General features: G+C 41.4%; 1 protein-coding gene across 7 annotated transcripts in view; it reads right to left on the bottom strand.

Moving 5' to 3' along the window:
• The window catches only part of mad1l1 (mitotic arrest deficient 1 like 1), a 999,406-nt gene that overhangs the window by 534,712 nt on the left and 437,439 nt on the right, over window positions 1-27,255 (bottom strand). For all 7 annotated transcript variants that reach the window (XM_068055940.1, XM_068055938.1, XM_068055941.1 and 4 more), the window contains one exon: window positions 8,514-8,596. In XM_068055940.1, the coding sequence (XP_067912041.1) occupies window positions 8,514-8,596 (83 nt within the window). The remainder of the gene's footprint in view (window positions 1-8,513; window positions 8,597-27,255) is intronic.

Genomic DNA, 27,255 nt, shown 5'->3' on the forward strand with positions numbered 1-27,255 from the left:
CTGCCTCATCTCCAACCTCCCTTTCCTCTCCAAAGTCCTTGAACGCATCGCTGCCTCCCAAATTCATGCCCATTTTATCCAGAACTCCATGTTTGAATTCTCCAATCAGGTTTCCAATATTATCACAGTAATGAAACAGCTCTCATTAAAGTTACAAATTATATCCTATGTGACCATGACAAAGGTACAGTATCCCTCCTCATCCTTCTTGATGTGTCTGCAGCTTTTGACATGGTTGATCACATCATCTTCCTCCAGCACCTCCCCACTGTCATCCAGCTGGGTGGAACTGCATTCGCCTGGTTCCATTCTTGTCTATTTAATCATAGCCAGAGAATCACCTGCAACGGCTTCCCTTCCGGCTCCCATACAGTGACTTCTGGTGTCTCCCAAGGAACTATCCTTGGCCCTCTCCTACTTCCCATCTACATTCCACCCCTCAGCAACATCAGCCGAACACACAACATCAGTTTCCACATGTTTGCTGACAACAGCCAGCTTTACATCACCACCACCTCTCTGATGAATATACGAACTAGGAGCAGGAGTAGGCCATTCAGCCCCTCGAGCCTGCTCTGCCATTCTGTAAGATCATGGCTCATCTGTTTGTGGATTCAACTCCACTTTCCTGCCTACCCGTGATATCCTTTGACTCCCTTGTTTGTCAAGAATCTCTCGACCACTGTCTTAAAAACATTCAATGATCCTGCCTCCACCAATCTTCGGGGAAGAGAGTTCTGCAGACTCACGGTCCTCAGAGAAAAGGTTTCTCCTCATCTCTGTCTTAAATGGGAGACCTCTTATTTTTAAAACTGTGCCCCCTAATTTTAGTCTCTCCCACAATGGGAAACATTCTTTCAACATCCAACCTGTCAAGTCCCTTCAGGATCTTATATAAGATCACCTTTTATCCTTCTACACTCTATGAATACAGACCTGTCCAACCTTTCCTCATAAGATAACCCTCACATCCCAGGAATAAGTCCAGTGAACTTTCTCTGAACTGCTTCCAATGCAATTATATCCTTAAGTAAGGAAACCAAAACTGTACACAATACTCTAGATGTTGTCTCACCAATGTCCTGTAGAACTGTAGCAAAACAGCTCTACTTTTATATTCCACTCCCTTTGCAATAAACGACAACACTGCATTTGCCTTCTTAATCACTTACTGTACCTGCATACTAACTTTTTGTATTTCAGGTACTAGGACAATCAGATCCCTCTGCATCTGAGAGTTTAGTTTAGAGATACAGCACTGAAACAGGCCCTTCGGCCCACCGGGTCTGTGCTGACCATCAACCACCCATTTATACTAACCCGACACTAATCCCATATTCCTATCACATCCTCACCTATCCCTATATTTCCCTACCACCTCCCTATGCTAGGGGCAATTTATAATGGCTAATTTACCTACCAACCTGCAAGTCTTTTGGCTTGTGGGAGGAAACCGGAGCACCCGGAGAAAACCCACACAGACACAGGGAGAACTTGCAAACTCCACACAGGCAGTACCCAGAATTGAACCCGGGTCGTTGGAGCTGTGAGGCTGCGGTGCTAACCACTGCGCCGCCCCTGCAATCTCTTTCCATTTAAATGATATGTTGCTTTTCTATATTTCCAGCCAAAGTGGATAGGTTCACACTTTCCCACATAATACTCCATCTGCCAAATCTTTTCCCACTCGCTTAACCTGTCTATATCCCTTTGCAGACTTATGTCCTCTTCACAACTTACTCTCCGAGCTATCTTTGTGCCATCAGCGAATTTAGCAACCATACATTCTGTCCCTTCATCCAAGTCATTGATACAGTTGATAAATAGTTGCGGTCCCAGCACTAATCCCTATGGCACCACTAGTTACAGCTTGCCATCCTGAAAACGACCCACTTATGCCTACTCTCGGTTTCCTGTTAGCTAAACAATCCTCTATCCATGCTAATATGTTATCCCCTACACCATGGGCTCTTATTTTGTTTACTAGCCTTTGATGTGGCACCTTGTCAAATGCCTTCTGGAAATCCAAGTCCACCTCATCCACAGGTTCCCTTTTATCCATTCTGATGAAAGGTCACAGACCTAAAATGTCAACTCTGTTTCTCTCTCCACAGATGCTGCCAGACCTATTGAGTATTTCCAGCACTTTCTGTTTTCATTCCAAATACTGCTGTCTTACTTCTGCTACTGCCTGACCTGAAAGTAGCTAAGACAGCCGTGCAAAGGAGAGGGCAATACTGCGCAAACAAACACTGGATCAGCTTATGTCAAGAAATCCAAACTGCATGTGACAAAGGAATCAAGAGGGCGCTTGGCCCTGCATCACCAAAGTTGCTCCCCTAAAGTCGGCAGATGGTGAAGTACTCAACATAAAAGTAAACAGATGTCCCGCTGGGCTGAACACTACTGTGAGCTGTACTCCTGTGAGTGGGGCATCTCCCAGTCTGCACTCGATGCTCTTCCACAACTTCCTGTTATGGATGACTAAGATGAAGAACCCTCATCACCGCCTAGCGAACAGAAGGGCACCGGGCAAGGATGGAATCCCAGCCGAATTGCTAAAAGCACGGAAAGTCCCATCTATTGTCACACATTTATGGCCTTCTCCTTCTCTGCTGGAAAGTAGGTTCTATTCCACAGGAGATGCATGATGCCAAAACTGCACACAGTATTCGAGATGTGGTCTCACCAATGCCCTGTATAACTGAAAACTGAATCGGTCTTTGGTGGGACTGCCATCTCCTTGAGGCAGGAAGTCTCGCCTAATGGAGCTGCCAGCCAATCAGTGGGCCGGCAGCTCTTAGTCCCAGCAGCGACACCGGGAGCAGTGGCCACTACTGGGACTACACCCAGCCACCAAAGCAAGCAGAAGGACGGCCCCAGAACTATGCTGTTTTTAGGGCCTTGCCAAGGACAATCAGCTGGGCCCAGCGCGGCTAGATGGGGTTCAGTTGGAGGAGTGTTGTGCGTTGGGGGCAGACCTCTGTGGGGCACAGGGTGTCCGATCAGGAGGGCAACCCCCCCAGCCCGCAAGGCGGCCATCTGGTTTTACCAGTCATTGTTCTTGAGGCCTTTGCCGTAAAATACCCGCAGCGGCAGGAGGAGGCCCTAAAGTGCCAGTTAATTGGCCATTTAAGGGCCTTGATTGGCCTGAGGCAAGCAGGACGTTTATCGCCACTCCCCTGCATAAAAGTGCAGCGGGGGTGGGAGGGGATCGGGAACGCCCCCCTCCACCGCCTCCCACTGAATTTTACGCCCCACCTCTCCCCCCCCCCCACCTCACCCATCCCAGCCCCAGCCCCCAGCCTGTTCATTTGGGGGCCTGTAAAATTCCGGCCATGGGTTCAAATCCCACCATGACAGCTGGTGGAATTTAAATTCAATTAATTAAGATTAAGAAATTCAATTGATTAATTTTTAAAAATCTGGAACTGAAGGTTAGTCTCAGTAACAGTACCATGAAACTATCAACTGCTGTTAAAAAAGCATCTGGCTCACTAATGTTCTTTAGGGAAGAAATCTGCCATCCCTGCCTGGTCTGGCCTATGTGACTCCAGACCCTCAGCAATGTGCTTCAATGTTCTTTCTGAGATGGCCTAGCAGTTTTGCAGATATTATTAGTAATTTAGCTGGCAAATTTTAGTTTTGGCTTTGGATCCATAGAAATCTAAATTTTGAATTTTATATTAACTAAATGTTATTATTTTTCTATTTAATTTCAGTTTAGACTAAATGATAGATTGTGTGGTAACCAATTAATTATTTGCATTCATTATATTTTCCTCTCTTAAGGATAGCATCTGCAGAGAAAGATGGAACTCTCAACTTTAATGGAAGAAGGTTTAATACTCAGATTGAACAAAAGTCAGAAGTTGAGCAAATGTTTCTACTTACGGGAGAATCAAGAAGAAGGGATCATAAATTTAGAACAGTCACTAACAAATCCAATAGAGATTGGGAGAAACTTCTTTACCCATCGAGTGGTTAGAATGTAGAACTTGCTGCCACATGGAGTGGTTGAGGTGAATAGATATATTTAAGGGGAAGCTAGATAAGGAAGAAAAGATTAAAAAGTTATGCTGATAGGGTTAGACAAAGAAGGATGGGAGAAGACTCACATGGAGCCATAAGCACCGACACAGACCAGAAATTTAAATGCAATTAAGACTGAAGTGCATGGGCTTCAAAGGCCAGATTCCCAAGACCAGTTGAGCCGAACAGACTGTTGCTGTGCTGTAAATTCTGTGTTACTCTCTAAGTGTTACAAATCAAACAAGACTGCTGGAGTATCATAATTTATGATCAAATGTATGACCTTGACACATTAAATTGATCTATTTTACTATTTATAGTCTTAGAGCAGAGAATTGTTTGCGTGCATAGATAGAATCCATCAATGAAAACACAAGACCTTCATGTAACACTCCATCCATTCAATAACAGAACTTCCATTCCTGAGAAGAGCTGAGATGGGCTTAACTTGTTTAAGTTAAGGTTAATGAACATGACTAAGGCATCTTCCTCCTACCCGATGATCTGTTCCAAGCAATTCAGATCATAGCCTATGAGTTTATTTTAATCTTTAGAGAGAATTTGTTTTTGCCTTCAAGGGAGAGTAGCCAGCAACTTCAAGATTGGCCAAGCCTTAGAAGAACGTGAATGTATTCAGCAAAGCCATCCTGTTTCCAAAATAACGTTTCAAGACAGGATGCACAAAATACAAAAAAGTCTGTTTATGAGTATGGGAAGTAAATTTAGCTTAAAAAATATACACAGTTAAAATACTCCAAACATTCCTGTTCTGATGATAGGTCATCAATCTGAAAGGTTAAATGTTTCTGTCCACAGATGCTGCCAGACTTGCTGAGTATTTCCAGTATTTTCTGTTTTTATTTCCAATTTCCAACATCTGCAGTATTTTGCTTTTAACTTAAAAATATATTTAATACTAACAGAGCCCATGTGGGATTTTTTGAAAGCAACAAGTCAGAGGAAATTTTATAAGGAACAGGTACATTATACCATAGGAGCATAGCAACAGGAGGCGGCCATTTAGCCCGTTGAACTCGTTCCACCATTCAACGAGATCATAGCTGATCTGCGACCTAACTCCACATATTCACTTTGGCCCCATAACCCTTAACCCCTTAATACCTGTGGTTAACAAAAATCCATCAATCTCGACTTAAAAATTGATAATTAACCTCATACCAACTGCAGTTTGTATGACAGAATTCCTAACTTCTACCACCCTTTGCGTGAAGAAGTGTTGACTAACTTCACTCCTGAAAGGTCTGGCTCTAACTTTTAGGTTATGTCCCCTCGTCCTAGGCTCCTCAACCAGAAGAAAGTTTCTCTCTATCCAATCTATCAGTTCTATGTATCCTATCAGTTCTAGCTATCCTATCAGTTCTAGCTATCCTATCAGTTCTAGCTATCCTATCAGTTCTAGCTATCCTATCAGTTCCCTTAATATCTTGAAAACTTCTGTCAAATTACCCCTTAACCATTTAAATTCCAGGAATACAACCTTAATTTGTGAAATTCTCCTCCTAATTTAGGCTGTGGAGTTTCAGGTATGATTATTGGCTATCCCCCGCAGGCGAGGATGATTGTCTGAGTCCGAAGAAGGCTGATGAGGCCGATGCGGAATCTACAGACTTTATGGCACGTAGGGCATTTGTTGTCATGTGGGAGTCTAGTCATGTATTATTAGTTCAGGTTATGGCTTGTTCTTTCCGTCGCTCTCAATTTTCCTCTTCATTTTGTCTTTGGGTCTCAAAATGCTGGGATCCTTCCCACAGACTGCCTCCATCTGGTTCAGTCTAGGGCAATGGTCTTCCAGGAGTTGATGTCAATGTTGCATTTCTTCATGTTGGTTTTCAGCATATCCTTGAAGCGTTTCTTCTGTCCTCCTCTGGCGTGTCTGTTCTGACTGAGCTGGGAGAAGACAACCAATTTTGGGAGCCTGGTATCTGACTTCCGAACTATATGACCAAACCGACAAAGCTGATGGCGGATAATCATAGCCTCGTGCTTGTGGTACTTGCTTGTGAGAGGACACGGACGTTGGTGCAACTGTCCTCCCACTTGATATGTCGGATCTTCCGCAGGCAGCATTGATAAAATGACTCCAGTGCTTTGAGGTGCCTCCTATACATTGTCCACGTTTCAGCCCCATACTATAAGGTAGGGATCGTGACCACATGGTAAACCATGAGTTTGGTTTCAGTTTTGATGTCACGATCTTTAAACACTCACTTCCTCAAGCAGCACCAGCAGATTTCAGGAAATGTTGGATTTCTTCGTCAATGTCAGCCTTCTGTTAAAGATAACTTCCTAGATACTGGAAGTGTTCCACATTTTCCAGGCACTCATCATGAATCCTAATCAATGGAGCTGGGGTGTGTGCATTTGGAGCTTGCCGATGGAGGACTTTGGTTTTCTGAATGTTCAGTGCAAATCCCATCTTCTCATATGTCTCAGTAAATATGTCGACGATTTTCTGAAGATCCGTTTCCGACACAGCACTTACTGCAGCATCATCAGCGTATTGGAGCTCAATGACTGAAGTTGGGGTGGTCTTACTTTTTGATTGGAGTCGCCTGAGAGTAAACAGTTTACCGTTCATTCGATAAATAAGTTGCACTCCAGCAGGGAGCTTGTCTCCAGTCAGACGGAGCATGGCTGCTAGGAAGATCAAAAAAAAAGAGTTGGGGTGATGACACAACGTTGTTTGACTCCTGTCTTAACCTCAAAGAGGTCTGTAATAGATTTGTTGCTAAGGATGACTGCTCGCATATCTTGAAGCAGGCGAAGGATGGTCTCAAGATCTTCCAGACTGCCTCACGATTTACAGTCAAAGGTCTTTGTCAAGTCAGAAAATGCTATGTAGAGAGGTTGATATTGTTCGCGACATTTTTCTTATACTTGCGAGCTGTGAAAATCATGTCAGCAGTGCCACCTGATGGCCAAAACCCACAATGAGATTCGGGGAGTAGCTCTTCAGCAAGTATAATGAGTCGGTTCAGAAGGGTTCTTGCAATGATCTTTTCTGCAATGGAGAGCAGGGAGATGTCTCTTTAGTTTTTTTTTAGTTTAGAGATACAGCACTGAAACAAGCCCTTCGGCCCACCGAGTCTGTGCCAACCATCAACCACCCATTTATACTAATCCTACACTAATTCCATATTCCTACCACATCCCCACCTGTCCCTATACTTCCCTCCCACCTACCTATACTAGGGGCAATTTATAATGGCCAATTTACCTATCAACCTGCAAGTCTTTGGCTTGTGGGAGGAAACCGGAGCACCCGGAGAAAACCCACGCAGACATTGGGAGAACTTGCAAACTCCACACAGGCAGTACCCAGAATTGAACCCGGGTCGCTGGAGCTGTGAGGCTGCGGTGCTAACCACTGCGCCACTGTGCTGCCACAGTTGGATTTGTCCCCTTTCTTGAAGATGGTCACAATCATGGAATCCTTGAGCTCATTCGGGACTTCCTCTTCATTCCAGATCTGTAGGATGAGGGCGTGGATCTGTAATGTTAGTTCCTCTCCTCCGTGCTTAAAGATTTCAGCGGGGATTCCATCACCTCCTGCCGCTTTGTTGTTCTTCATCTGTGTGATGGCTTTCATCACCTCCAAAGGTGTTGGTGGAGTTCCGAGCTCATCTCTAACTGGATGTTGTGGGATGGAGTTGAAAACATATTCTCTCTATCCTATCAGTTCCCTTAATATTGTGAAAACTTTGATCAAATCACCGCTTAACCATCTAAGTTCCAGGAATACAACCTTAGTTTGTGGAATTCTCCTCGTAATTTAGCTCTTGGAGTTCAGGTATTATTCTGGTAAATCTACGCTGCATTCCCTCCAAAGCCAATATATCCTTCCAAAGGTGTGGTGCTCAGAACTCAACACAATACTCCAGGTGTGATCTAAATAGGGTTTTGCATAGCTGTAGCATGACTTCTATCCCCTTCTATACTAGTACTTTTGATTAAAATATCATGGCCAGGTATAAAAATATAATGATCTATGTCCACGGACCTCCGAGTCTCTTTGGACACATAATGCAAAGTGGATTATTCTGTTGCTAAGGTAACTAGTGTGCCCCTTTAAAGCCACAAGCACTAACTGTTGTAGCTTCTGCTGCCAATTAGAGGCTGACTAATTGAGGATCTATCTAAGATCAATTGGAGGTCAGATGAAATCAACAAATAGCTTTGGATTGAATGGCAGGCAACGCAATGGGGTAGAATAGGATAAATGTCTACAGGTACATTATGATGAAGCGCTGTATGCAAAATATTAACCTGAATAATCTAAATAAACAACTATGTATTGCCATTCGATTATTTGTGTTACATATTAATAAAGATTTAAAATATATTATGCCTTAGCTAAAAGATACCTTGCTATCAAATACTGACTAGCTCTATAATAATGAACTATATTGAATCAGCTGTAATTACAAAGATCTTCCTCGTCTACTGCCTTGTTCTCATACCTTAGTACATTCCCCTCCTCACTGGTGATGCTCCTGTCAGTGAGAGCAACCTGGCTCTGCAAAACAGTCAATTCTGCTTCAAGCTGTGAAAATAAACAAAGTGATGTGTCAATTTCTTTTTTCAGGAGAAATGATGCAGCTTACCCACCTTTCACTCCATGCTCACATACAACATAGTCTTTAATAAGTAATTGAAACAATATTGCTTGCTGGTGTCAGTTTGGGGTCTAAAGGTAAGCACTCCAAGTAAAATGCAGAGTTTAAAATGAAGGCTCTGTTGCAAAATTGTATTAGCAATGCAAAATACATAACTTGATATAAATACTATGCAAAAATACAGGAATGCATAAAAGTAACATAGTAAAATATAAATCCGTACAGAACAAAGCACGATGCAAGATCTACAAAACAGTTTTCGAGGAAGAAACAGTCAATAACTTCATAACTCTAACGCCATTACAGTATGTTCTTGAACTGTGAACATTTTTGCACTTTGATTTAATTCAAAAGGGAAGCTCCCTCATTAAACAGTATAAAAATGTGAACATTTAGTTTTATGTTAATGCTGAATGTAAATTGCTAACATAACCATTAGAAATCTCCCAGCTCTGTTTAGTGTGTCACTCCATCCAGGAAATTCCACTCCAAATAAAGCTACATTCAGGCACAGGATTTTCTATATGCACAATGAAACCTGGTGTGCAACATACACTTTCATTAATGTTTCAAGTGTTCTGTAAATATAAGGATAGAACCTGCTGAGTTTTTTAAGCCAAGTAACAACTATAAGATGAGGGAATAATTTCTCCAATTTTTTGATATTTTGAACTTGCACTGTGCAAAGGAAGAGCTGTGTGTGGGTTCTTGCATCAAAAACTATTAACACACACACATATCAAAGAAAACCCTAAGGCTTTCTATAGGTATATCAGGAATAAAAGAATGACTAGAGTTAGATTAGGGCCAATCAAGGATAGTGGTGGGAAGTTGTGTGTGGAATCAGAGGAGATAGGGGAAGCGTTAAATGAATATTTTTCGTCAGTATTTACAGTAGAGAAAGAAAATGTTGTCGAGGAGATTACTGAGATACAGCCTACTAGGTTGATGGGATTGAGATTCACAAGGAGGAGGTGTTAGCAATTTTGGAAAGTGTGAAAATAGATAAGTCCCCTGGGCCAGATGGGATTTATCCTAGGATTCTCTGGGAAGCCAGAGAGGAGATTGCAGAGCCGTTGTTGTTGATCTTTATGTCGTCATTGTCGACAGGAGTAGTGCCGGAAGACTGGAGGATAGCAAATGTTGTCCCCTTGTTCAAGAAGGGGAGTAGAGACAGCCCTGGTAATTATAGACCTGTGAGCCTTACTTCGGTTGTGGGTAAAATGTTGGAAAAGGTTATAAGAGATAGGATTTATAATCATCTTGAAAAGAATAAGTTCATTAGCGATAGTCAGCACGGTTTTGTGAAAGGTAGGTCGTGCCTCACAAACCTTATTGAGTTTTTCGAGAAGGTGACCAAACAGGTGGATGAGGGTAAAGCCGTGTATATGGATTTCAGTAAGGTGTTTGATAAGGTTCCCCACGGTAGGCTATTGCAGAAAATACGGAAGTATGGGGTTGAAGGTGATTTAGAGCTTTGGATCAGAAATTGGCTAGCTGAAAGAAGACAGAGGGTGGTGGTTGATGGCAAATGCTCATCCTGGAGTTTAGTTACTAGTGGTGTACCGCAAGGTTCTGTTTTGGGGCCACTGCTGTTTGTCATTTTTATAAATGACCTGGATGAGGGCGTAGAAGGGTGGGTTAGTAAATTTGCAGATGACACGAAGGTCGGTGGAGTTGTGGATAGTGCCGAAGGATGTTGTAGGGTACAGAGGGACACAGATAGGCTGCAGAGCTGGGCTGAGAGATGGCAAATGGAGTTTAATGTGGAGAAGTGTGAGGTGATTCACTTTGGAAGGAGTAACAGCAATGCAGAGTACTGGGCTAATGGGAAGATTCTTGGTAGTGTAGATGAGCAGAGAGATCTTGGTGTCCAGGTACATAAATCCCTGAAAGTTGCTACCCAGGTTAATAGGGCTGTTAAGAAGGCATATGGTGTGTTAGCTTTTATTAGTAGGGGGATCGAGTTTCGGAGCCACGAGGTCATGATGCAGCTGTACAAAACTCTGGTGAGGCCGCACCTTGAGTATTGCGTGCAGTTCTGATCACCGCATTATAGGAAGGATGTGGAAGCTTTGGAAAGGGTGCAGAGGAGATTTACTAGGATGTTGCCTGGTATGGAGGGAAGGTCTTACGAGGAAAGGCTGAGGGACTTGGGGTTATTTTCGTTAGAGAGAAGGAGGAGGAGAGGTGACTTAATAGAGACATACAAGATAATCAGAGGGTTAGATAGGGTGGATAGTGAGAGTCTTTTTCCTCGGATGATGATGGCAAACACGAGGGGACATAGCTTTAAGTTGAGGGGTGAAAGATATAGGACAGATGTCAGAGGTAGTTTCTTTACGCAGAGAGTAGTAGGGGCGTGGAACGCCCTGCCTGCAACAGTAGTAGACTCGCCAACTTTAAGGGCATTTAAGTGGTCATTGGATAGACATATGGATGAAAATGGAATAGTGTAGGTCAGATGGTTTCACAGGTCGGTGCAACATCGAGGGCCGAAGGGCCTGTACTGCGCTGTAATGTTCTAATTCTAATATCTTCACTGTAGAAGATTGCACCTTTCCATGCAAGCCCATTGCATTGGTTTGGTGGACAGGATAAGAACTTCAAGGATTCAAAATTCAGGAAAAATGTTTAATCTCTCCGAGCAGAGGTCACTGAACTGGGGTAGTTTTGTGTAATGAAACCAAGTCTATTTGAACTGTGATTTCTTGTCCTTGAACAGATACATGTTCAATGAATAGAGTGCAGATGGTGCCATCTAGTTCCTGCTTAAAAACCATCCCAGTTGGAAAATTTCAGTGCCTTTCAAATATAACAGCTGCGTTTACTGCAAGCATAAAATGAGACAAAATACGTCAAATAAACCTATAGCTTTCCATCACAACCGAGTGCCACGCAGCTTTCTTTTAAAAACGCAAATAAAATTAACTGGATGATCAAACCGAATCAGCACTTCCAGTATAAAATGCCTCTAAAATGTTTCAGAGCACCATATATAGAACTGTCACTTTCAGATCATTTATAATGACTGATTTTTCCAAAAATAAGTGAATCAGATTTGAATTCAGAAACATCAAAGAAACTATCTTTAGTTTAAAAACATTCTTAATATGGTTCATAATTCAGAAAATCTTAACAAAACTTTACATCACTATGGGCAAATGTTTCAACCTCAACCTGTCAGCAAGACAATATTCCAACCCTTGGTTGCCACTGAGGCAGAGACTCCAATTAAAGGCCTGCTACCCGACGGGACCTGACAACGTCGGGTTTGCGTCGGGTCGGGTTGCACTTCAGAGTCCGGCATTTGGGCTCGGGTCGGGCCGGATCGGACACGCTCTATCACCAACTCAGGTAATTAACTCTAATGATAATTTACTTTTTGCACTTTAAAGGTGGTTTTGTTATAGCTATTTTAAGCTTGTGCAGGTAAGGAACAAAGTGAAAAACGGAAGGTAAGTTAACTGATGGTCGGGTCGAGCATGGGAAAAAATGGCAGGACTCGGGCCGGGTGGGGCTCAGAGTCAGATGGGGGTTGTCAGTCTCGGGTCGGGTCTCACTTCCAGTCCCGAGCAGGCCTTTAACTCCAATCACAGGTTACTATTGGCTTATTCAGGTACTTCCAGCATTGTACTACCAGACACAGACACTTCTATTTTATGCTGCCACCAAGACACACACACACACAATCCAATCTCACATTATCCCATCCTGTTGCCTAACTCTGCCAGCCAGACAGTCGAGGATTAAGCTCTTAACTGCTCTCAAAATGTGCAAGTATCAATTTCACAATGTCTTCAAGATGCACAAGGTGCAACATCAAGACAGTTTCACTTCCTACTGCCATCCAGCAATGCATGTTCCAATCAGTGTTCTCACAGTCTGCCTTCTATTCCGACTAGGTCTATCTGTGCTACACTGAGAATGTCGTTGTTGCACTCATTCTTACTCTCTGCTCTTTGCCACTCACACTTCCAGAGCACACAGACAAAGTTAAGTTTCGTGTTGAAACCAGTAAACAGAATCTACATTGTCTCCAGGGCTTTTGATGTCAACTCCATGCAGGAATTGCAGAAATTAAAGGCATTTCCTCATGGAATGCTAGTGTTACACAGGATTACTAGATTTGTTCATGGTGTCACTGAAGGACACAAAATATCTGCTTCCAAAATGCTTCTGATCAGCCATTTTAGAACACAAAGTACAGAACTATAGCACAGGATGAAGACACAACAGCAAATATACACTGTTATGAAGGTGCTTCTGTTTTTTGTTAAAAATCTTTTTAAAAAGAATTCATAGTCAAACTGAATAAATGTTGGACCAGTTTTTTAAAAAAAAGTGATCAAGGGGGCACTGAAAGAATTTGTTTGGCAACAACGTTACTGGTTGTCACATGACACAGGTTAAAGATAGAACAGAAAGCCTGGTAACAGGGGAAGTGGGCAGAGAAGTTACAAGCGCCCCTTGATTGGACAAGCCCAGCAGCATGCACCTGGGAGGGCAGAAAACTCATAAGCTTTTTGGTTGTAGTGTCAGCGTGTTTTACGTTCTGGAGTGAGATAAAGTCAGGTCTGCTAAAAAAAAATGTCAAGGAAGGAGAGAAGATTACAATCCAGCTCACTTTCCAGCAACTCCGTAAAAGACCCCGAGAAGTCCACTGTGTTAATTCATCTTGTCTCCTGTCTTTGAAGAAAGCCTGCTAAATTACTTCTCAACGCCACCTGAAAAGAACTGTTCTAAAATAGTTCAGTGATCCATCCACGTGTACTCAGAAGTTAGACTGTATGCCAGTTTTGGAACATCTGCTGTTTTCTTCAAAAATGAGCAAGTAACTTGCCCAAGTGTTTTTTGTCTGTAACAAAGCTCCGAATTTAAAAAATCCCTTTTATTATTTCGGTTAGCCAGTGTATGTGTGCGTGTGTGTGTATGAGTGTGAGGGAATAAGGTTTAAAAAAAAAAGGGACTTTAAAAATTTCAATCTGTGTGTTTATGCTTTACTTCATTACTAGTAAAGACTTGTTTCATAATAATCTGATAATTTTGTTGTTCATTAAAGAAACCTGGTTAGTGTGTTCTATTCTGGGAATAATAGGATATACGATTAACCGTATCAGTAAGTGGGAAAATTTTAAAAATTAAAACGTATGCTGTGACCTGTGGAGAAGTGGGACTAGAATAAACAGTGCACTTCTCCCGCCTCGGTCGTAACAACACGTATCATCATTTATAGCTTTGTGACAAGTTCAGGTGACACTTTAACCCAAACCTTTGCTATTTAACAGTGTTTGTTTCTAAAATGCTTTAACATTACAATAACTATATTAAATATGCATCAATCTCTATACCACAGGTGGAATAACTTACAATTTTTCTTGTAACATTAGAAAATGTTAATATGCATGTTGTAAATACCTTAGTTCAAAAACATTTTCCTTTCATTTAAAAAAGCTATAAATGTCAAATATACAGGCTTAAACTACATATCAATTTAAAATCAATTCAAATGTCTTGAAAAGTTAGCAACCTGACATATGCACAAGGCTTGACACAATGTTATCACTACTTGAACTAAGGAGCACACCACATAAACAACAAGCAACAGATCATACCTCATAGTCAGGATAGATTCCATGTACACTATGCAGGTAAAATCTATACATACATTTTTAAAAATTGTATATGGCACGCAATTGCTGCCACAAGCCTTAACTTTAGGAGCCTTGTTTTTTATTACTTCAACATGTAACTTTAAATATATGTAAATATTTGTAATAACAAGACCCTATATAAACAATATAGGGAAAAATCTATCTAACTGGGAGACAAATGGTGGGGAAATAGAGTGGGGTTTGAGGGAGTAGGGAGAGGGGCAGGAGAGGAGATAGTGGAAAGGGGATGGAGATAGTGGGAAGGGGGAGAAAAGAAAGAGAGGGGAGGGATATGACTTTTTTTTTTAATTTGCCTAAGTAATTTTCTGCTTGTTTCTAATCTTTGAAAGGAATCAGACGCTTGCTATTTGTTGTGTAGAACAATTGCCTTCAGTATGTGCCCATTAGAATCATTGAATAATTACAGCACAGAAGGAAGCCATTCTGCTCTTTGTGTCCGTACCAGCTCTCTGCAAGAGCAACTCAGCTGGTGGAGCAATTAAAAGAACAGTTAACTTATAAGCAGCTCCACCTTACTGGCAGAATAATATGTTGTGCATTACATGTTATAATGTTCCTTGCCCTAGAAAATTGGATGTTCCAATTACCTGCGGTAGCTCCTTGGGAGAATCCATAATACTATATGAAGAAAAAAAATTACACTTCACAGAATCAAAAATAGAGCTTTCTCCCATCATTTATTTATAGTATTTCCTTTTTGGGGACAAAATAGAAAAATTCAAACTTAATTTTAGTGCAATTAAACTATAACATTCAACTTACATGTCGCATCTTGCAAGTATTAATTTTAAATACTATTTTACAACTGAAATTTCAGTAAAAGAAAAATCCAATAAACCGTACCAGTGACCTCTGCAATACATACAAGGCACTTAAATTCCCTCTTAAACTCTGAAGTAAAAGTCCATATCACTGCAATGAGTTACATGACAGTTGTAGGAGCTTGCTGCAGAATTTACAGGTAAAGTCCGTAAATGTTTCTCAAAAGATAAGCACTTCTGTATTTACATATTATATTACAACATCACTCTCACACAGATACAAACATACAAGATTACCACTTGGTCTGGAGAAGGCATGATTAATAAACCGATTAAGCTTTGCTTTTAAAGTATACAAGGCCACCAGAAGGCTTTGATGTGTTGATGTAACAAATACCTAATTCTGTTACCTGTACATTGTAAGTACCCCAGTGGTTTAATGAAAAAGTTCACTGCATGACCTGGTACCATAATACAGACCATGGATTCAAACCCTAGTCTGTGCTAAACTAGATAATCTCAGCTAATGAGGTGCTACAGTTTACATCGGCACCCTTGCATAAAAATACACGTTGCTTTGTGAAGGTAAAAACAGCCTGGGTTCCCACGTCTAATTGTTATCCAGTAACATTTGCTGAAAACATATGTACACTACTTTTGGAACTGTGCCCCAGCAATAGACAGGACCTTCAGAAGAGAAGAAACAAAGAAAATAAATTGTCAAATTAGAGAACCTACTGCCCTTACATAATGGCATAGTTTAAAGAAAACCTATCAATTGTATCCTGAAATTTATACTTCTGCAGTATAAAAAAAATACAAAGATTGTACAGCACAAAGGGGATCAACTGACCAAACAGGTCCATGCAATGTTCATGTTCCACACAAGCCTCCTCCCACCCTACCTCATCTAACCTTACCTGTACATTCATCTACTCCATTCTCCCTCTTGTATTTATCTCAGTTCCCCATAAATGGATCTATGATATTCGCCTCAACCACTCCACATGGTAACGAGTTCCATATTCTGACCACTCTTTGCTGAAAGAACATTCTCCTGAATTCTTTAGGGATTTATTTGTGACTATTTTATTTTTATGGCCCCTAGTTCTGGTCTTTCCAACAAGAGGAAATACCCTATCAAACCATTTAAGGATCTTGAAGATGCAAATCAGGTCAACCTCAACTCTAACTGACACATTTTATTAAATTACTGTACCTTCTATTTTAATAGAGGGATTTACTCATTTTCAACAATGTATGTTTTAAGTATATTAATATAGGCACAAATTCAACTCAGTATGCTGCAACAGCTATCAAAGAATTAAATTCTACTTTGAAAAACAAATTTACAGCCCACATAAGATTAAAAATTTCTTTGGTCTTTGATTTTTCTTCTAATAAAAGTGCAGAACTTTATGAGAACTACTTTGTGCAGCTTGCTATCAGTGGAGGAGGTATTTTCAGGCTGTTGGAGTTAGATTTGGCTGTCATGGTCAGAGAGCTGCATTCTGAAAAAAGGCTCAGGCATAAGATGAAACAAAGTGCCAGTTCCCAGTTCCCAGTGGTGCACATGATTCAATATCAAATATTGTGGGAGACAGTTTCTTCAAAGCCAGAGGATGTCTTTCATCAAGATAAGTTGACAAGCTCTAATTCACAAGAGTTGAGGGAGCCAATTTATATGTTCTTATACAGGGATAGAATTTAATTAGCATTTTTCACTAAATCAATCAATAACACAGAAAATATGCTTCAGCCAGAATTCTCTTAGTTTTGAACAGAAAGGCTAAACATTTTTTTAAAATGATAATCATGCTTCTAATAAAGATCCATCTTGAGTATATTTATTGTAATCTAAGCTATACTGTATATTTCACCCTGTACTGAAATTAATAGTGGTTAGTGTACATTACTAGCATAATATAGTACTAACCTATACAGACTAGGGCTCATTGGTTCAATCCCAAATCTGTGGTAAGTTAGCTGATGAGGTGCTATTGTTTACATTAGTACCCTTGCATAATGCTGTTCCTCTAGAAGTAACATCTGCAAATCTATTGTGCAACATTTGATTATCAACCTTCTTTTAAAAAAAAAGGGGTAGTTAAAACAATTTCAATTATCTAATTTTTATTGGAAGTACAATATGACCACAAAAAATTGGCTACTAAGTCATTTTCATTCAACTTGGCTGCAGGTTGGTGATACTGAGCCGGGATTTTACCCTAGGCAGATGGGAGCCAGCCACCGACTGTAAAGTCGGTGGCGAACCCGCTTCCGCCTCGCCTGGGGATCCGATCCGTATTTTGTGGGTCGCTGGGCTTCAATTGGAGAGAGGCGGGATTTCCACCCGCTTGAGGGAGGAAGTCCCGCCTAATAGAGATGCCGGCCAATCAGCAGGCCAGCAGCTCTTAGTCCCAGCAGTGCCACTGGGAGCGGTGGCCACTGCTGGGACTACAGCCCAGCTACAAAACGATGCTGTCAGGGACGTTGGAATACAGGTAAGTTTTGGTTACCTCGCCAGAGGTAATCGGTTGGGCCCCGGTGAGGCAAGGGTCATTGGTTGGGGGGGCGGGGTAGGGGGCATGTTAGGTGTAGTTGGGGTAGCGGGAGTGGCCCTCCATCTGACACACGGTGCCCAATTATGAGGACCCTCCTCCACCCCCCTCCCACCCCCGGGACGTTCCAGAGCTGCCTGCTTTTGTCAGATAGCTTCTCACAGGCCTTAAGTGGTCACTTAAGGGCCTCGATTGGCCTGGGACGAGCAGGCCATTTTTCGTCCCTGCCGCCTTGCTTAAAGTGGCTGCAGAGGCGGGAACAGGTCGGGAAGGGTTCCCAGAGCCTCTCGCTCCATTTTACGCCACCCCCCCCCCCCCCCAACCGCCACCATCCCGCTCTTTGGGGTGGGATAAAATTCAGTCGAGTCTTGAAAGGCCTCACCATACTGGAAATGGAACATAAGCACACTACTTACTGGCCACACTTTTTTCCATATATACACACACGCAATTTTTATCTTCATTCTCTACCCAAAGCAGACTTGCTGTAACCGGATAATGCAAATGAAATGTGTCTACAGTGGACTTTAGTGGTACCAGTTTCCAGTGTGTTGGTCCTGCACAGTCAGTGACAACTGAAAACTGAACTCATTAGGGTTCTGATGAAAGGTCACACAGACCTGAAACGTTACTCTGTTTTTACCGCCACAGATGCTGCCTGACCTGCTATTTCCAGCATTTTCGGTCTTTGTACTAAACTCATTAGGATGCACTGAGGCTGGTGGCCAGGAAGTCTGCTGCATTTGCCATGTCATCCTGGCTGCCAGTTTGGCAAATTCCCACCAACTACTTGGGAATCAGCAGCACCAGAATGTGTCTCTTCTATACAAAACTGTCTTATCAGATAGCTTGAGTCAGTTGGTAGCACTCTCACCTCAGAGCCAGGAGACTGTGTGTTCAACTCCCACTCTGAGTACAAAATCCAGACTGAAACTCTAGTGTAGTACTGAGGGAGTGCTGCACTGTTGGAGGTGCCATCTTTTGGATAAGATGTTAAATCGAGACATTTTCTGGCCTGTCAGGTGGCAGTAAAAGATCCCATGGTACTATTGTGAAGAAGAGCAGGGGAGTTTTCCCTGGTATCCTGGCCAATATTTATCCCTCAAGCAACATCATTCAAGCAAACTATCTCGTCATTACCTCATTGCTATTTGTGAGACCTTGCTGTAAGCAAATTGACTGCAGGTTCCCTACATTACAACAGTGAATACATTTCAAAAGTACATCATGACATCCTGAGGTTGTCAACGGCACTACATAAATGCAATTCTTTCTTTATCATTCAGTTTCTTTGAAATACAAATTTCTTCACTGCTTTCTGCTGATCTAACACTTTGCCAAACCATGTCTATGGAGATAAGATATTAAACCTCTGTACAATTTCTGACACACACATACACACACCCCCACAAATGATTGATGGGGATAAAATATTCTATCAACTCAGGCTTCTGTAAATAGACTTGAGAACCAATTTTAAAAAGAGAGCAAGCTATTTTTCCACCCAAAATATTTGAGGTTGTCAGTAAAGCCAGATCTAAAGGATTTACCATATTTGCCTTGCTTTCTTGCCCACAATCCCTTATCTCTCATATTATCTCCTGATTTTCCAGATAAAAAGAACTGGGACTATTCTTGGTGCAAACCTGACTAAGCTGAAAACCAATACATCAATCTCCTGACTCCCAAGTTCAAGAAATTACTGGACCCTTGAACCAGACTAGGCAACTCTGTCCAAAAATGAAGAGGAAGAAAATGCTAAACAACTGAGCACCTGCTACAGTGAGAGGCAATGAATTATGCACGAAGACCTCTGCAGCTAAGAACAACTCTCCATCTCCAGTCAACTATATTACCGTCAGCCTTCCTACCGAATTCTATCCAGCGTTCTTAATCTGAAAGGGGAAATTCAATTTTAGTCTCAACCACCCCCTTAAAAACAAATTTATTTGTCTGCCCTTCTTCCCAACATCAATACTTTTGGATTGCATACAGGGCCCTAAGATGCTACAGGGAAGGTTAATATAGCATTCATCACCAGTGCTGCAATTCTAGCTTTGTGAAAGCCTCCAGACCTACACTGACAACAGAAGATGAATAGGCTACAGCTGAATGCCCTGTGGGCCACCAGCATGCTGTCTAGCCAGGAATTCATACTCTCGGCTACAATCTCCACTTCTGCACAGCAATTTTGGAATCTACCGCAAATATCATTTGATTTCTTTTTCAAACGTAATCTCCAAATAAATAAATATATGGATTTTCCTACTGCTCCTAAAATAAAGATAGCTATTAGGAAGAAAGATTAAGCCCAGGTGAGACAAGTTTTTCACTGTCAGTTACAAGCGATGCAAAGGGCGAGTGATTATGAGCTTGAAGGTAGTCTTCCATCTGAAATATTTGTGCAGTATTTTGGCAGTCTCTGAGACTCCCAAGGTACTATGTACATTAAGAGCTCCAGTGAAATCAGAGGCTGCTTGTAGCATCTCCAAACTGTAGGGTTAATTACAACTCACAATTGTGTTAGGCATTGAATCAGTGGCATTAGATCAGGATAGTAAACAGATTTTTTTAATGGGCCACATGTCTTAATGTCCTCTTAGGTCACAGAAAATGGCTGTAATGCTTAGCTAGAGCCTAAAACAAGGGATTAAAATGTTTAGAGATTTTTAGTTTAGAGATACAGCACTGAAACAGGCCCTTCGGCCCACCGAGTCTGTGCCGACCATCAACCACCCATTTATACTAATCCTACACTAATCCCATATTCCTACCACATCCCCACCTGTCCCTATATATTTCCCTACCACCTACCTATACTAGGGGCAATTTATAATGGCCAATTAACCTATCAACCTGCAAGTCTTTGGCATGTGAGACAAAGTATCTGCAGGACAAAGTTCTGTTCCAGCTGATTAAAAATCTTACAAATGCAAGAATGTTAGATCAAATCTTTTGAAACATCAAAGAACACCAAACATAAAAACAATTAGAAAAGGGTAACTTTAAAATTTCATGCCGAGCAAAGGAAATTGCAACATAAAAGTTATATTTTGATTCAGAGATTTCTTTTATGCACCGAGATTTAAAAATGTGTCGAATTTCATGGTTAAGAATGTTTTTCTTTTTCACATGTTTCTGTATGAAATAGAAAGCTAGCACCAACTCCCACTAGTACATAACTACATCAGACAGACATTCGCCTTAACTCAAGGAGTATTTAGTCCCACAGGCACCTCTCAGCTCTGCTTTGACAGTTCTATCACATCCCAACGTAGCCATTCTGCAGACCTACAGCCACTATTGCTCAATCTGCTCCATTGGCTCCAAGGGTTTTATATAGAGCTTTAAGCAACAGCACAGAAAGCCAACAGCTGCTAAGAGGCAGTTACACATCCTATATTCTCTGATAACTACTTCCAATCTCTTCAGATGCCTAACTGCTTATGTCCTTATCAGTGAGGGAGGCATATGCTCACAGACACTTGAGTGGGGAGATGGTGGCATAGTGTTAATGTCACATAACTAGTAATCCAGAGGTCCAGACTAATGCCCTGGGGACTCAGGTTCAAATCCCACCATGGCAGTTGGTGGAATTTAAATACAATTAATTAATTAATTCAATTAATTAATTAAAATCTGGAATTGAAAGCTAATCTCAGTAATGGTGTCATAAAAACCCATCTGGTTCACTAATGTCTTTTAGGGAAAGAAATCTGCTGTCCTTTGCTGGTATGGCCTACATGTGATTCCAGACTCTTAACTGCTCTCTGAAATGGCCTAGCAAGCCACCCAGTTCAAGGGCAATTAGGGATGGGCAACAAATACTGGCCTTGCAAGCGACACCCACACCCCATGAATGAAAAAAAAATGTTGATATGCTGAAAGGGTTAGATGAACAAAGGTGGGAGCAGGCTCATGTGGAGCATAAAAAAAGCATAGACCAGTTGAGGCGAATGGCCTATTTCTGTGTAGATTCTTTATAATTCTATGCAAGGAGAATTTGACCATAGCCGACTGCAAGACTTGTAATTTTTCAGTTGCTTTGGCCTGCTCATTCATTTCCCAGAGCTCCCACTGCAGTGTGTATTGGACACAAGATTGGAATACATTTTATATTGGCCTGATACAAAGTTATTAATCCTCAGTCTATTTAGAACTATTACAAGGCAGAATATTGAGCACCATTGTAGATTTCAACACTCAAGTAGACCAACAAATGGTGTGGGAGGGAAGTCCATGATAGAACAATCATACACACACTCAAGATGGGGTAGTCTTAATGAGTTGAATGGCCTTTACTCACTTTGGAGTTTATGTTCTTCTGATGCTCAATACCCTTAGTTCACTTCTGAAATGATTACTGAACTCTATGGCCTGATAAAAGAGTCACGTCATCCACATACAGCACTAAATTATTAAAATGGTCCACTAAAACCTCTTTCACCCAAGAACAGTATTGCATAACGAACTGTGGAAGAAATACATCCTGGAAAGACTACGTTAACCCTTTCTGAACTGATTCTATCATTTTAAGTATTAGTATTTTCAGTTGCTTGCTATATCTTACTGTTTAATTTATTGGTGGAATAATCGAATGTGATTATTAATTTAGCAAAGGTCATAGTGGTCTAATGGCATAAAATTTCCATAGAATTATGGCTCAGAAACAGCCCATCTGGCCCAACTAGTTTGTGCTGGTGTTTATGATCCACACGAGCTACTCTCAAGCTATTTCATCTAAACCGATCAAAAAACCATTGGTTCCTTTCTGCCTAATGTGTTTATCTATCTTCTCCTTACCTGCCTCTATGCTATGCGCCTCGTTGCGATAGCAAGCTCCTCATTCTAACCACTTTCTGGACAAAGAAGTTATTTACTGCCTTTTGAAGAAGAAAGGAAAATGTGGTAGGCATCACAAGTGATCGCTAGTATAATTAAGGGGTAATTGTGAGTCTGGTGGCATTCTGTCATGTTACGACCTCAGAGAGATCATTAACATGAAAAATAAGAGATATGAACCCCAAGACCAATTTAACGAATTACACGCCAAGATTTTACATTTTAAGACTTCTATTGTAGCAACTAAACTAAAAGAAATCCCCAATCAAGTAAATCATACTTTGTAAGAAGTTGATACCTCAAATTACAAATAAAGGCATCTTCTTTACTTATTCAAACACTTGAAAACCTCACACCACACTTATACGTTACACAGTCCTTTTTGATGACGAAATCCTTTGCGGTTAAAAGTCCCAAACTCCTCCCAAGTTGCAATGGGTTGGATCTCCCAGACTTTTCAAAAATAAATATTCTCTTCGTTCACTTTTCTGAGTATGTAGTTCTGACCTGGACATCCGTGAATAACGTGATTTCTGGTAATCCTGTGGGCCCTTTACTCCTCTGCAAACTTTGACTCTCAAAACAGGTTCAAGTCTTCACAGGATACCTTGAGAGGAAAGGTGCTTTTTTCTCTCTCTCTCGAGCTGCCACTGCTGGGTGTCTTAGCTTAGAGCTTAACTTGAGGCTTCACCCCAATGGGTTCATTTCTCACAGCCTTCAGAAAGTCTGTTAAATTTATCTGGACTCAAAAGTCAATAGTTTATTGTTCAGTTAACACCTGTCTGGTACATTTGCATCTTCCCAAATGACTCCTTGTTTTATGACTCAAAAGTCTGGGAGAGCGAAACCCTTTGTCCTTCAGGTGTCAGTGGCCGTGGTCCCTGTTTTTCAGAAGTAGTCTTCGAAATGTGTTTTCTGTTGTCCTTATAACCTTTAGCAGAGTGGAGGTGAAGTCACCTGACCTTCTGGATTCCATCCTGAACTTTTAAAAACCACAATTTTTAAGACATAATCATGTTACAAGGTCCAGCATTAATACCTCCCCTAAAAATAGAAAAGTCATTACCACAGCAATGATTTTTCTTACAACATAATCACATATAGCATTGCAAATATTTTCCTTGTTAACATTTTACACTTTAAACAGGTAACAGCAATATGTTATATTTCTGAGTTGTTTGCCTCCATTATATCCCTTATTTAAATTCTGAATACAGCACCAGCAATTACATTGCTCTTTCCCGCCACATGTACAACTTTAAGGTAAATGGTTGTAACATTAGGCTCCACCAAAATAGTACAGCATTCTTGGTTTTGAATTTTTCCATAAACCTCAATGGATTATGATCAGTGTAAACTGTTATTTCCCCTTGGCTGTTACTGACATATACTTCAAAATGTTGAAGAGCCAATATTAGACTTAAAGCTTCCTTCTCGATGGTAGAGTATTTCTTCTGGTACTCTGAGTTTTCTAGAAGAATAACTGACTGGTTGTTAGATTCCATTATCATCATCCTGGAGCAACCCTGCTCCTACATCACTGACATCAATAGCCACTTCAAAAGGTTTGCCAAAATTTGGAGCCACTAGAATAGGTACATTTATTAAAATGGCCTTTAACTTTTCAAATGCTTTTTGACAGGGTTCTGTCCACTGGATCTTCACGATTTTTTTTTTTTAGAAACTTTGTCAGTAGAGTTACAACTGTACTGAAGTTCAGAATAAATTTCTGGTAGAACCCACACATCCCGAGGAATCGTAATATTTCACTTACTGTTTTCGGGACTGAAAAGTCTATTATCGCCTGAACTTCAGTTTGACATACGTACATATGAATTAGGAGCAGGAGTCGGCCACTCGGCCCTTTGAGCCTGCTCTGCCATTCAATAAGTTCATGGCTGAACTGATTACTCCACATTTCCAACTACCCCTGATAACCTAAAGGCATGTAAAGGAAACCCGACGAGAGCCTGGCACCGGAGGTCCGACCCCACTCGACCCGAACCCAACATGTCCTCGGGACCAGTCAGGGTCGGGCGGCAGGCCTGTACATCAGTACGTGGGTAAAGGCCTGCTACCCAACCGGATCCGGCGGCATGTGTCGGGTTCGGGTCAGGTCGGGCTTCCGGGTCCAGCATTCGGACTTGGGTCGGGTTTCCTTTGCACACCTCTACGATAACCTTCTACCCCCTTGCTCATCAAGAATCTATCTACCTCTGCCTTAAAAATATTCAAAGACTCTGCTTCCATCACCTTTTGAGGAAGAGAATTCCAAAGACTCACGACCCTCTGAGAGAAAAAATTTCTCCTCATCTCTGTCTTAAATAGGCAACCCCTTATTTTTAAACAGTGACCCCTAGTTCTAGATTCTCCCACAAGGGGAAACATCCTTTCCACATCTACCCCGTCAAGACCCCTCAGGATTTTATATGTTTCAAGCAAGTTGCCTCTAACTCTTCTAAATTCCAGTGGATACAAGCTTAGCCTATCCAATCCTTCCTCATAAGACAGCCCACCCATTCCAGGTATTAAGTCTCGTAAACCTTCTCTGTACTGCCTCCAATGCATTTACATCCTTCCTTAAATAAGGAGACCAGTACTGTACATAGTACTCCAAATGTGGTCTCACCAATGCCCTGTATAGCTGAAACATAAGCTCCCTACTTTTGTATTCAATTCCCCTCACGATAAATGATAACATTCTATTAGCTTTCCTAATTATGTGTTGTAGCTGCATACTCAGCTTTTGCGATTTATGCACTAGGACACCCAGATCCCTCTGCAATCTCTCATCATTTAGATAATATGCTTTTTTATTCTTCCTGCCAAAATGGACAATTTCTCACTTTATACTCCATTTGCCAGGTCTTTGCCCACTCACATAACCTATCTATATCCCTTTGTAGCCCCCTTATGTCCACTTCCCAAGTTACTTTCCGACATCTGTGTCATCAGCAAATTTAGCAGCCATACCTTGTCCCTTCATCTAAGTCATTTATATAAATTGTAAAAAGTTGAGGCCCCAGCACAGATCCCTGTGGCACACCACTCGTTACATCTTGCCAACCAGAAAATGACCCATTTATGCCTACTCTCCGTTTCCTGTTAGCTAACTAATCATCTATCCATGCTAATGTTACGCCCTACACTATGAGCTTTTATTTTCTGCAATAACCTTTGATGAGGCACCTTATCAAATGCCTTCTGGAAATCTAAGTACAATACATCCACCAGTTTCCCTCTATCCACAGCACAAGTAACTCCCCGACACACCTTGACCCACTATATGCCCTAAATAGGTGACCTCAGCCTTAGCAAACTCACTCTTTGCTAAGTCAAATTTGCTCTCTCTAACCTGTCAAACGGAGTCTTTAAGTGCTTAACATGGTCTTCCCATGTGTAACTGTATACCAACAGGTCGTCAAGGTGCACAACGCAATTGCTCAGACCAGCAATCACCTGGTTGATCGACCTTTGAAATGTGACCGTTGCATTTTTCACACCAAATGGCATGACCTTACATTGAAATAGGCCATCTGGGGTCATGAAGGCAGAAATTTCTTTAGCTTGGTCAGTCAAGGTGACTTGTCAATAACCTTTCAGAAAATCAATTTTGCGAATAAAGACTGAATTCCCACACTGTCAATACAATCCTCAAGTTGTGAGATTGGGTAAGAATCTGTTTTAGTTACTGCACTGACTTTCAAATAATCAATACAAAATCTTTTAGAACTATCTGGTTTTGGAATAGACACTACTGGTGAACTCCAGCTACTTTGACTCGGTTCAATTATATAATTCTTTAGCATATAATGAACCTCCTCTCTGACCTGAGCAAATTTATAAGGATTGAGTCGAGAAGGGTTCTGTTTAATGGGTGTAGTTGTTCCACATCAATCCCATTAATAGCCAGAGGAGTTCGACCTGGCTTATCTGCACATATGGCCTGAAACTCTTTTTGCAGTTCAGCTATATCTCCTTTCTGCAATTCAGAAAGATAGTGCAGAACTGTATGTAGGTTTTCTAACATTTCTGTGTTTGTCAGTTTCAACACAGGGGGTTCAACGTGACAGTTCTCAGTCTCTGTCCCTTCCTCCAGTTCCTCAAAAGTAACACTATGTTTAACCTCCTCTTCTGTCATGCATTTACCAGCTGGCAAGGTTCATGGCCATAGTATCTTTTCACCATATTCATGTGACACACGCTTTGATTTTTCCATCTGTCTGGGGTGCTAACAGAATAGCTCACCTCACTACGTTTCCTCTTAATGAGGTAAGGTCCACTGAACCTAGCTTCCAATGGTTCCCCAGACAAAGGCAACAAAACTAACACCTTGTCTCCAGGCTGCAAACTGCATGCCTTAGCTGTTCTATTCGCTTGGGTTTTCATCATTTGCTGTGAAATCTTGAGATGCTGTTGGGCCACCTCACAAGGTTTTGAGTCTCTCTCAAAATTCTGATACATAGTCTAAGAGGGTAGTTTCCTCTACCTGTGCCAAAAATCTCTCTTTATTGAGGTTACGGGGACCCCTAACGTCATGCCCATAGAAATTGTTCTAATTCAAATGGACTGAAACCAGTGGACTCATTCGGTGTGTCACTGGAGGCAAATAATAAAAAAAAAGTATCCCCTTACCCCAATCACAAGTATACTGAAAACAATAAGCCTTTATCATACTTTTTATGATTTGGTGACAGCAGGTGATAAGCAGACACTGAGTGTGAAGGAGGGAGTTTGGTGAGTGAAT

Source organism: Heterodontus francisci, chromosome 24 (assembly GCF_036365525.1).
Source record: "Heterodontus francisci isolate sHetFra1 chromosome 24, sHetFra1.hap1, whole genome shotgun sequence".
In the NCBI taxonomy this organism is placed as follows: domain Eukaryota; kingdom Metazoa; phylum Chordata; class Chondrichthyes; order Heterodontiformes; family Heterodontidae; genus Heterodontus; species Heterodontus francisci.